At 34.9% G+C, this 13,012-nt stretch overlaps 1 protein-coding gene across 4 annotated transcripts in view; it reads right to left on the reverse strand.

The window, feature by feature from the left end:
- Positions 1-13,012, reverse strand: part of PATJ (PATJ crumbs cell polarity complex component) — a 289,824-nt gene that overhangs the window by 242,779 nt on the left and 34,033 nt on the right. For all 4 annotated transcript variants that reach the window (XM_072974318.1, XM_072974320.1, XM_072974319.1 and 1 more), the window contains exons 10-14: positions 10,717-10,808; positions 9,238-9,379; positions 6,711-6,851; positions 3,469-3,545; positions 1,424-1,480 (exon numbers count right to left, since the gene is read on the reverse strand). In XM_072974318.1, coding sequence (XP_072830419.1) covers positions 1,424-1,480; positions 3,469-3,545; positions 6,711-6,851; positions 9,238-9,379; positions 10,717-10,808 — 509 coding nt within the window. The remainder of the gene's footprint in view (positions 1-1,423; positions 1,481-3,468; positions 3,546-6,710; positions 6,852-9,237; positions 9,380-10,716; positions 10,809-13,012) is intronic.

Raw genomic sequence — 13,012 nt, forward strand, 5'->3', positions numbered from 1 at the left:
TACTGTGAGTTAAAGAATAATTTTGGGGAAAAGCCTCACTGATTTTTATGAATGATCATGAAAACAAAGACAGCGTCCTATGTGCTTACAACTATTCTAGGCACATTAAATTTAATCCCTATACAACCCACCAAGTAGGTACTCATCTATTAATACCTTCCGTTTATAGGCAACAAAACTGAGACATAAGACGCTAGTGAATGAATAAGCCAGAGTCTGAACTCAGGCGGTTTGGTTCCAGAGTCCATGTCACCAGTAGACTATACTTCAGTAATTAACAACACATGAAGTTCGGGGTGGTATTTCTATTTTTTACTCTTACTTTGAATTAAATCCCTCTCACCAAATGTAGGTGGAACTAGTAACTAGTGACTAGTCTAACCTAAAGATGATTTTGTAAGTAATTTAAAATGAAGCACAAGTTGTGCCCTGTCCCTATTGTACACAGGAGGGAAGCCTGGTCAGCTGTGGCAAGGAGGTGACTCCAAAGGCAGGCCAGCTGACAGGGAAGAAACATTCTCCACAGAGTCAGCTTTGAAAATTCAAACCTAAAAGTAACAGCACGTGTAACCTAGCACGTTAGCCAGAAAATATTCATTACAAATACTCAAAGAAGGAAATGGTAGAACTATCTAAAGAGACGACTTCTTACGAAACCCAAATGGGACACAGAAAACTCACTTTGATCACTGCGTGTGACGGCAGAGTTTAAGCTGAGCTCAGCTCATCTACCCTAGCTGGGATCACAGGGTAACTCTTGAAACCATTCAGACTAGGAAACCTTTCCCTTCTCATCATTTGCTGAGAAAGCCACCTGGAAGGCTTCTCTAAGTCTCAATTACCCTGGCCTTTGATTATGCAGAATAGGGATTATAAAGTTAATTTGTAGTGAGAGGACACTGAAAATGTTAGGAAAAACTGTAAAAGTTACCTTATGGCATTTTGCCATTAGAAATAAATGCCTCCCAACAAAAATATTTTTTAAAGTCCAAGAAAAAGCACTGCCTATCTCAGAAGATAAACTACTTTTTTATCTTTAAAAAAAAATCTTCCCAGTCCAGATGTTTAAGTCTATATCATAGTCTTGAATTTTAGGAACCATTTTAAAAGGACTTAACAATACCTGAAAAACGAACACACTCTGCACAAGGCCGCTCTGCATACTACATTTAACATGAGCAGAGCACTCGGACTTGGGATTTTGGCTTCCAGAAGTGGCACCACAACCACCCACGTTCTTCCCAGACATATCTCGCCATCACTTTTCGTAACAGTGAGAACCTGCTACACTTCCAGAAAACCGCTAAAGCTAAATTCTGGAAACTTCAGGTCACAGCACTAATCTAGTTTCTTTGACAAGAACTTAAGAGAAAGGTCTTCAAACAACAAAAAAACTGGCAACATTTTAAAAAATAGTGCTCACCTTTGAATACTTCTGTAATTCAGCATCATCTGCAATCTGCGTGTCCAAAGTAGCAACCTAAATTCACAAGAAAGAATATTTCCAACATTTGTAAAAGCATAACTTTACGTCTTCCTAGGCTTTCTGAAAACAATCTGTATAAAACCTGTATGTTGATAACTCCATCTAATCTCACTTCAACATTTCTGAAATAACACATAATGTGAAATTGCAGAGAACATTCCCTTTTTGTTGTTATTATTCTTCACACCAATATTCAAAAATTTAACTAGAGGGTGAGGGGCAAATACATGTACTATTTTTAAAAATCCATGGTCCCCAAAATTAATAATTTTCCATTCAATTAAAGCCATAAACATTTTATTTTTTTGACAAAACCAAGAGTATGGTCATTTTTACCTCTAAATTCAGGCCTGAAACAAAGTTTGCAAGGTCAGTAAAATCAGACAACTTTGGAAAAACTGAAGCATCTGACTTTCCACAGCAAGCTCAAACAATTTTCCTAGGAGAAAGAGCTGGTAAGGACACAAAACAGAAAGACCTAGACTGGTGGGAAGCTCAAAGAATATTGAACGCTTTTAATCCTGGCCTAAAACTACTGTTCTGAGCTTCAATGGTGGACATCCACAGAAGTGAATTCCTTGCAAGCTAAATACCTTACTGATGATTTGCATCTGTAAGTTGTTAATAAAATGTGGTACACCTGGAAGGAGGGGAGAAGTTAAACAATGATCCAACTAAAGCTCCTAATAGTACTGCACTTTATATAAGTAGACTCTGAAAGAAAATAAAGAAACACGAGCACATGCATGCTCGCATGCATGTTTGCATTCATTCATCCGTATTGCCTGGCTTCTCCTTTCGGCTCCTGATCCCTCAGAACATGTGACAACTCTTAATGAATAAGCTGTCACTTTAAATTTCCAACTTCATATTCTGTCTCCTGTTTCTAGCTCCTCTGTTATGACCTCACTGTGTGATAAAATTTGGAAGGTAAGTTATAAGGGCGATACATTTTTAACAAGAGAGAACTCATCCCCAAACTGACCATTTAAAAATACTGGTACACCAGACTACTCTGAATATCAACCAGTTAGAGTAGTAGGAAAGGTCATTTGCTAGGTGAGAGTCTAACGACAAAACAGCTTTGAAATCTATAAAGTAAAGAAGCAGCAGTTCATAAGAACCAACATGCAAGTACAAAATTAGAAAGAAGAGAAACTATGGACTGTTTTGACTCATCTTAATAAAACTGGAAAATGTCTGACAACAGATAGTGGCTGTATATTTTGAATCAAGAGAGAAAAAAGAAATCTCAACCAGCCAACGAGCACTAATGACAAACATATGTAAGAAAATGTGAATGACAATAGAAATTTAATAGAATATTTTATTACTAACGCATTTAGTGAACACTGCAGAGGCTTTTCTAAGCACAGCTTTCTGCTTTCATGTGGATTCATATGGGGAAATGTAATCAATCCCTTACTCAATGAATCTAATAACAGGTGAAAGGAAGTCTAATGGACCACTGGCACTATAAACTTATACCTAACCTAAATTACTTCCTGTTCTCCCAAATACATTTGATAATCATTCTTTCATTTTTCTCATAAAACTGTAAGATTCTTTGTGAAACATAGGACTAATATCCACAGCCCTTTCAGTGTACAATAAAGCAAACAGATCATAAAAGCAATCATAAAAATGCCAGCAATTTTAAGCAGCTGATCCAGGTTATAAATTTAAAGGCAAGCCCTCTCTCTCCCAACATTTTTCTGCCTATTGTTGACTTAAATGGTTTCAACATGAACTGAGTGTCTGCTAATTGTAACTGAAGCTTGTGTGCAGTCCTTAGCTGTTCTTGCAGCTTAAAATGAAAAGGAAAAAAAATCAATTAATTGATCCAATAAGGAAGAAGGGCAGGAGGGAAAAATAAAGGCAGGCTGGCTATTCTTTAACTCTCCCATTTCTTTCCATTGTAGCATTAGGAGCTTGACATGAAATGAGACATGAGTGTTTCTTACTAGAAGATTTTAACATACCATTACTTCATAATCAGGGCCCAACAGGTTTTCCCATCTGGATTTCAGCTCATTTTCTGAAGAGTCTGGGACTCTTTCTAGATTTAAAAAAAAAAAAATAGTTGAAGCTACTGAGAGCTAAACACTCTAAACTACTAAATTTTTCCGTAACAGCATAGTTTCAGTAAGTAAAAGGGAAATGAATAAAAAGGAAAGTGCACTAATTTATGTCTATTAGGTAGAGTAAAGCAGAGGTGACTTATAAGACTAATGTAAAATGTAAAGACCGGCGGTGTCCAAATTACGAAGGGGCTTTTGTTCTTAAGGAATATTTTAAAGGGAAGAGGAAATGATGAGCTATAAATGAAATTTGAATTACATACAGTTTATATGCAAACATCCTGTGGTTTACAAGTAAAATGCATCTGGCTTTGCTTTATGCTATGTTAGCACAAACAAGGATTTAAGGTGAATGTTAATCACTTCAGAGTAGTACCTTCCACTCACCCACAGGAAAAGTAAAAACTTATCAGGATACCTTCACCATCAACAAGGCACATCACCATGACCCAATAAAACTTTCCACTTGGGGAGATATAAAAGCTTAGCTGGTTTAATTCAACCAGTAAGTTGCATGAGCTTTAATATAATAGAAACTTTGGTTTTACGTTGGTCTTTTGTGGCTACTTGGTTATCATTTCTTTACAATTTTCTTACTCAAGGGTAGTATTGCCTTTTTTGCATAGGTGACACAATTTTAAAGAGCTAAGACAGATTTTAAGTGGCCTGCCTATCCTCCATATGATCTTAGCCAGAAACTCAGTGCAGTTTGTAGTCTGAATAATGCCTAATGGACAAAAGTCAAAGTACTGAAACTATAATTTCAATTTATATCCACAGTAGTAGCAGAAAATAAGCAAACCTCTACCTTTTTTCTTCAAGTTTAAGAAAAAGTCAATTATGTCACAAGATTGGACAAGTCACAGAACACTTATCACAAATGACATAACCATCTGCCTAAAATCAAACATAACTTGCAGTATCAGCTTTTCCAGCCTTCGGCACAGATAGCTAATCCTGGATGCATATAATGCTTAATTACATAATACAAATCATTAAGTAAAACAGGCTAACCTCAAAAATCAGAGACTACGACTAATGAACACTAAAGAACTTAAATTACTAGATTTACAAAATAATATCCGTGAAGTAACTATATTAACTGATATGCTAGATTACATTTCGAGGATAACTAACTAAAGATCCTGTTAAAAACAAAATATCATTCATGTGAGCTCTGCACCTTTGTGCCTACTCTGTTAACAGTTTCATAAGAAATCACATTAAGAGTTCTATTAAATTTCTTAGAGGCAGCAATTTATGTGGTAAGCTAATTCGAAAAAAAAAATTGCAATGCATTTGTTGAATTGTAAGCTTAAAAACATGATATTTAAAGATATTTTATACACATGTATAAAGTAATGTCGACTTCTCACAATTTTTTGGACTATATTTTTACCTTTCAGTCATATAATGAAAGTACAGACAGTCATGAGTTTTAAAGCACAACACAAAGGCCTAAGTACCAGAGGAAAGAGATTTTCAGCAGCTCAATAAATCCTGGGCTGCACAAAAATGATCAAAAATAATAATAGTAATAATAATAATAATGGTATGACAATCTAAACAATTACTCCAATGGCAATGAAGAGGCGCAGAAGATGCCACCTCCAAATATTGCCACTGTGGTATGTGGATTATTTTGAGCTGAAAGCAATTAGGACTCAGCAGAGTCAGGGAAAATTTTTTACCTCTCCCTTAACTACCTAAAAGAATTTAGATAGGGGACCTGTACCAGAAAAGGAGTTATTACCAGAGATCTTATTTTATTCGAAAGACATATCTGCATGGCTGGGCAAACTTCTAATTACCAAATATTTGCTTTCATCATCCTGTGAATTACGCTCCTCCTCTTTGAAGGCTCAGGCCCTTATCTCATTCCTTAGCTCAGGGTGGCAGGTGAGTCTCAATTGCACAACTTGCCCCTGGGCCTCCTGTTTTTATGGAGCTCCTATACGTAGGAAATTTGTTTTTCTCCTGTGTTAATCTGTCTTATGTCGATTTCATTATTAGACCAGCCAAAGAAACTTGACGGGAAGAAGGGAAAATTGTTCTGTCCCTACAGCAAAAGCGAGCTAACTTCATAACAGAAGAATTGGCCTAACTCTCAAGCTGAAATTATACATACTCATGAAAAAAAAAATGTAACAAGGTTGATCCAAAAAGAGCAGATATTTCTAAAAATACTTCTGACTTTAGAATGTATTTGATTGGCACCTGATGGCTCACTGTAAATCTAGCTAGGTTCAAAACAGCAAAAGTTAACTGCAATCTACTTGGGTCAAAAAGAACAAGTTAAATTTCCAAACTATAGGAAATTTTTACACTTGAATGAGGGATTTACTCCTTCTTTCAAGGCCACTCTTTCTCGAGAGAAGACAATCAAAGCCAAAAGCCAAAATGTTTCTAGACATGGATGAACTTTAAGTATTCTATTTCATTCAATTGGCAAGGCTTTCCTGAGCGCCTTTGTACAGGGAACTGTGTAAGACTGTTATTCAATATGCTTGCAGAATAAAGTCAACTATAGTATCAAAGAACAGAGCACAAACACAAAGTCGCACATCAATTAAAAAGAAAATTAAAGGATAAATATATAGCAACCTGGCAATTTGATGAAACATATAAAAATTATACATTATTGTTATGGTGAAAAGGAAATACTGCTGTAGGTTTTCAGATAGCTATATATCTACAACTAATGATAATATACAAGTAAAATACGCAGTAATTAAAAATGCTGACAAGATTAAAGAATAGTCATCACATACTAATAAAAAAACATATTCAAAATCAACATAATTAAAGAAAGATTAAACAACAATATGCTTGGTCCCCAACAGCCAGCCAAGTGTTAAGATACTAAGACTAGTCTGCATTCTACAACCACTTAAAAAAAGAATATCCTATTTTATATCTCCAAAATGCCTCTAAAATTCCTCACATTATATTAATTATACAGAGAAAATAAGGTTAACAAACGAGAAAGTTAAATTACTTTGACTGCTTTGTGCCTACCCAGTTTTTTTTTTTCAGTTTACAAAATACTTTAGTGCTTTTTTTTTTAAAATAGACTATCCTCTTAGAGCAGTTTCAGGTTCACAACACAATTGAGCAGAAAATACAGAACGTTCTGTGCCTACCCAGTTTTTCTAAGGCTTGTATGTCATTATTTTTTAGATTATCCATTCTTTCTTCAGTTTCCTCAACTTCATCCAAATTAGTCTCTGTTTCCACTGCTCCAGTCAGAAAGAGAGCTGTTTTCGGTGTTTCTACCACAGTTCCTAAAAATAAGAATTGCTAACTTGAATTACTGGCAGATGAAGACCATATTTAAGTATCTCTTAAGTATCCCTATGTATCTCTTAAGCACAAGAAAAGCTGAACAAGAATCATTTTAGGTTTTTAATTAGCCACATGTGACTTATAAAGTATTCTTATCAAAAATATTGAAACTGAATCTAAGACCTTAGCTTCAGCTTCTAGCTCACAAGAAACACAGAGGATAGAGGAACAAGTTAAATGACACCATAAGGTAATAAATTCTGAGTATAGCATTCTAGTGACAAATGGACAATCACTATGAAAAGTCTATGCCTGGAGGCAGGGGCAGGTGATTCTTCTAGATTAAGAAACCAAAGAAACATCATACACGCAATAAATACAATACATGAAATCAATGACCTGAATTTTATGACGTTTTTGGGGGGAAAGAGGAGAAGTGGAAAAAGGAGCTACAAAAGACATCTGGGAGCAATTGGGGAAATTTGGGAAGATTTGAGTATGTGTTGGGGGTTTGATCTTAGGAAATTACTATTAATTTTCTTTGGTGTGATAATGATATCACAGCTATTTTTAGAAGCTATAAACTGATGTATGTAGGGCCAAAGTGTCATGGTGTCTACTACTCACTCTTAAATGGATCAGAACAAGATAGATAGATGAAGCAGATATGGCAAAATGTTAACTGCTGAATCTAAATGACAGGTTTGTGGATATCTGTTATATTATTTTTCAATTTTTCTGTGTTTGAAAAATTTTACAATAAAAAGTTGAAAAATATAACCACTTAAAAGTTCCTATGATCTTAGCATGAGATCTTAAACCATAGAATTTTTAGAATATTAATCTCTTGATACACAGTAAATGCACAGCCCAGTGCTGGCAAAACAAGTGCCAACCAGAAGCTGCTGGTATAGTTGGGGGGGAAAGTTACACACTAAACAGAGTGTACAGTACAAAGCAACGTATGATTGTATTCTACAAGTAGTAGACACCTGTGATACCTAGAAGTATATACAACACATGAAAATAGCAGGAGTTTAGAGGAGAAAATGTAAGATTTTGAATGGTAGAGGGAGGTACTGCATAAGAGCTAGAAACTGCGGTTTGCTGGAGGAAAACAGACTTAAACACTGACTACGAGGAAGACACACAAAGATGTGTTAGATGGGGCAGGAACACAGGCAAAACCACTCCCCTACATTATAGTAACCACACATCAAACAGGTGGTTACAACACAGTGTGATAAATGCTGCAGTAGAGTGCTCCTCAAAGGGTGCTAGTGAAACACACAGCACCAAACCATGGAGAAGCGCAGGTTTAGAGTCAAAACCTATCCTAAGACAAATTTAAAACATAGGCATGCCCAGTAAATAATTGCTAATCTACAGATGACATACTTCATTTGATATAGCAAACTAAAGCCAAAGGCTTTATCAGAATTACTAAAAACCATTATATTGACATAGACATTTACACAAACCTTTTAAGGTCAATATAGCATTTGTATAATTTGAACTATTCAGGCAATTTTAAATTTTATACATATAATACAGTTGACAGGGCATCTATCTTTCAGCAGCAAAATTTCCATTATCACATAAAACTTAAAAAGTTCCAACATAAATACAAATCAACATTAGCTGAAAGTAAAGGTTTCCAGGCTCATTATATCTTCAGAAGAGAGGAAAAAAATGTATTCATCTTCTGACAAATTCTAATGGAATTAATTCTTACTTGCTAGTTATATAACTAGTTGTTCATTTTAAATTGAATATGTTTCCATGACTGTAAAATTTTGTTGATCTATATAAGTTGATAATTAAAAGCTGGCATGCATATAATAATACATTTATTCCATAATGAAAATTTACTCTTATAATCAAAATAGCAAATATCATTTTATAAATAAAAATATTCTTGATAGAAATCCATGTTTTATTTTCTCTTGTTATATTTCACAAAGTGAATCAAGAAACATTAGAATCAAACATATCATTGGAAGTAATATGAAACCTAAAGTTTGCAAAATGTCGAAGCATTAGACAAATGAGTTCCCTGGAACAAAAGGTGGCAAAGTTTAATTATTCAAATATAAGTATTAAATGAAATTTGGAAGCTTTGGGGGAAAATGATTTCCATCTACATTTAGAGAAGCTCAAAGCTTAATGCAAGTCAGGGTTCACGTTCTAACACTTGGGCTGGCACGTTGTAACAGGCAAAGGAAACTCTTCTACAATACATAAATGAGCTGATTCACTTCTCCAACACTGCGTTACACAAGGTGGCGGTTTTTCCTTCCCAGAACTACAGAACAGCTTCCATAAAGGAGCTAGTCTTCCAAACCCAGACTACACAGTGGGGAGAGGGACGGCCAACTTAATTACCTCCGTCTGAGGGCCGTTCCAGTGGAGAAGCAGATGAAGATGCCTTCCTTCGAACTAGGGTCAGGTGTACCACTTGCCCTGCATTTCGTAACACTTCAACAACATCCTGGTTGACAAAACCCTGAATATTCACCCCATCAACCTAAAACATTAGGAGACACATTAAACAGAGGTTTCAGGTTAGCCACTACTTTTAATTTTGGCAAGGTAGGATAAAATTAGGCAATTTATTTCATTCCAGAAAGAATTTGTATTAGACCTAAGAAAGCATTTTTTGAATAAGGATGCAAAATTAGTGGTAAAACATGCTGACAAATTTCCTGAGAAACTTGAGTTTGAGTACTCAAACTTGTACTCCTAAATCACACATTTTAACTTACAGCCTAAGAGAGGTAAAGGGTCTTAATCACTTACACTATTCAAAATTCAAAGTGTCATAAAAGGTAGTCAATTGTGATACAGAGCTCTAAGATGTATTAACAGAAACCATTATTACTCAAATTGAAGAGGCCATCCGATACGTCATCCCTCCATGACGTGTCACTATGTGATATTTTCCAGAAGAAACTGATCTCCTTCCCTTAGGTTTTCCAGTACTCTGAAAAAGTGTGCTCAAGAAAAGTATTTACTAATCTCAGCTCAGTTGGCCCAGAAATCCAGCAGGCCTCCTAGCTCAACCTTCCTCAAGTTAGCCAAACCACTGTTTAGCTTTCCCTGTTAAGTATTTTCTCCAGAGTATCCACTGCTATCACTGGTCTCCAAACCCTGCCAATCCCAAGACATTTCCTAAGCCTAATAATGGGAAAGCCAAGGGTCATGAGAAGTGCTTCCTTAGATGGACTTGAAGGATAGTCAAATTGTATCAGCAAATGTTTGTTTCTGCGTAGGTCACTAAATTACATGTGTATATCTGTAATGTATACATGCTTCAAATTATGAGAATAAACTATAAAATTTAGCTGATTTCTACTAAATGGAGGAAACACCAATCCAAATTGATAAAAGGCAATCGTTATAGTCTCAAACACATAAAATATCAAGTTTGAATATACTCAAAATTACTACTAATAGAAAAACTTTCACAAAGGGATTAAAAAGTTCTGGTAAATGGCCTATTAATTGTATATAAAACTGATGAGTTTAAAGAACACAAAGAGGTGCCTGAAAAGTGTTTTCTAGGAGAATGCTACAGCATCTTTCAAACATATGTAAATATGTATATTATAGTACATATGTATATAGAATTTTTTTCCTATAAATATTGTTAGTGACTCTTTTCTTCACAGACAGTAAAAAAAATTTTTAATTAAAAAAAATCAAATTTAGTGCCGTAAGAGTCCAAATTAATGAGATTTCACCATATTAACAATTTTTTAAAATATTATGAGACTATATTAAGCCAGTCCCTTTGCATACATATTATAATATAATTTTTCCCCCAAAGTTGATTCAATTCTAAAACAGAGGGCAGTCACTTACAGCAACTATTTGGTCATTCACTTGAATCTGGCCGTTGTGGTATGCAGCACTGCCCGGTATTACACTTTTCACATAAATCCCTGAAGCTTCCCCTAAGGTGCACAAAACACATGGGAAAAAGAAGAAAGCTCTAATTAGGCTTGATTGCAAAATTCACATCAAGAGGTTAATTAGCTAAAGGAGCTGACTGGAGGCTTGATAAATACGATTTTGAACACAAGCGGAGAAATTGATGGATTATTTCAAACTGTCACCATCACAAGTGACCTGAATTTGAAATAATTTGACTGATGCCTATTTTTGGAAAAATAATCACTCCAATATAGGCTGAAATTCGGGAAAGCTTATGTTAAGCCTTTTTTTTTTTTTAGCATTCTTTATTTTATTTATTTATTTTTAACATCTTTATTGTGGTATGGTTCCTGTACAGTATACTACACTTGTTTCAAATGTACAATTTGATGAATTTTGATAGATGTATACACCAATGAAACCACTACCACAATCAAGATAGCTAACATTTCCATCACTCCCCAAGAGGTGCAATTTTTGAATTCCCAATTTATCCCTTCCCACCCCTTTTACCCACGGGAACAGTAAGTCTACGTCTGTGAGTCTGTTTCTGCTTTGTAGATAAATTCATTTGTGTCCTTTTTTAAAGATTCCACATATAAGTGATATAACATGGCATTTTTCTTTCTCTTTCTGGCTTACTTCACCTAGAATGACAATCTCCAAATTCATCCATGTTGCTGCAACTGGCATTATTTTATTCCTTTTTATGGCTGAGTAGTATTCCATTGTATATGTATGTGTGTATGTGTGTCTTCTTTATCCAGTCATCTGTTGATGGACATTTGGGTTGTTTCCATGTCTTGGCTATTGTAAATAGTGCTGCCATGAACATAGGGGTGCATGTGTCTTTTTGAATTATATTTTCCTCAGGGTTTATGCCCAGGAGTGGTATTGCTGGATCATATGTTAAATCTTAATTCTATTCTCTTGATCCATCTCCCTTCTCATTGCTGATTTGACATAAGCCTTCATCATTTCTCACCAGCACTACGATAAGTGTCCCAATACTTTCTGTCTACATTTAGTTCACTGTTCATGTTAACTTCTCTCTATATATAGTAAAAGTATATAAAAATTGCAACTATATAAAAAGTATGCATACCTATGGGGAAGGACTGGAAAGGAAGTTAGAAAAACCACAACTCTGGATGATTATACATTTTATTTTTTAATTTCAAATGAACTTAAACTATTGTCTGTAGAAGGAAAATAAACATCAGTGGATTCCTATTGTCTACATAATAAAATGTAAATTTCACAGAATCACATTCAAGGACCTCCATAATTTGCTCCAAACTTCTTTTTTCACTTCATCTTCCAACTCCCATCACTCTAACAAAAGTCCAGACACACAAGACTCTTGATGTTCCACCAAAACACAAAGTATTTTCATGATTTTTTCCCTTTTCTAATTTCAGTTTTCCTTCCTATCAACCTCACCCCTTCTATCAAAATCCTCCTCCTTTTCTTGGCCTACTACAAATGCCCCTTTCTTTGTGAATTCTCCATTTTCCTCTGTCAAAATGAGTCTTCCATCTGCCATATGATGATAGTTTGCTTGCATCCCTGCTAAAACATGTATTTCATTTATCCTCAAACAACTGAGAGTTATTTACATGTTTATCTCCCTCAATACATTTTTCTTATATTCATTTTTCTACTCCTCCGGAGCCAAGCAAAGCAACGGCTCAAAAGTTTCAATACATGGAATAAAGTGAAAATTATTTTGAAAGACTACATGTTAAAAAGCATACTGAGTTATAAAAAGTTCTAGTTTTTAGATTCACCACTGCTCCCCACCTCCTGTTCAGTCCCAAAAGCTTCCTTTGAGGGTAAAGAAGTAAAATGATTCTTTTCCTTATTCAGTAACAATAAGTTTTCTCAATTTTCTATCAGTTTTTCATTTCATTTTACTCTACATGTATATTGTTAGGTTCAGAACTAGGTTATATAGTAAGTGAAAACTTAATGTAATAACAGTTCATAAACCACAGTTTAGGAAATTAGCCATGATTTCTTTAATCAGACAGCATATTAAAGAGCTACTCAATACAGTTTTTTTGCAACATTATTATACAATCCATACTTAGCTCTTTTGGAATTCATTTAAATTCTGAACCTAAAAATGGTGGCACTTGGAAAATCTCAAGGTCTGAAAACAGTTATTTCATTAGGCTAAAATAGCACAAGGTGGTCTGACATGAATTTCATTCAGGACTTT

Source organism: Vicugna pacos, chromosome 13 (assembly GCF_048564905.1).
Source record: "Vicugna pacos chromosome 13, VicPac4, whole genome shotgun sequence".
NCBI lineage: Eukaryota > Metazoa > Chordata > Mammalia > Artiodactyla > Camelidae > Vicugna > Vicugna pacos.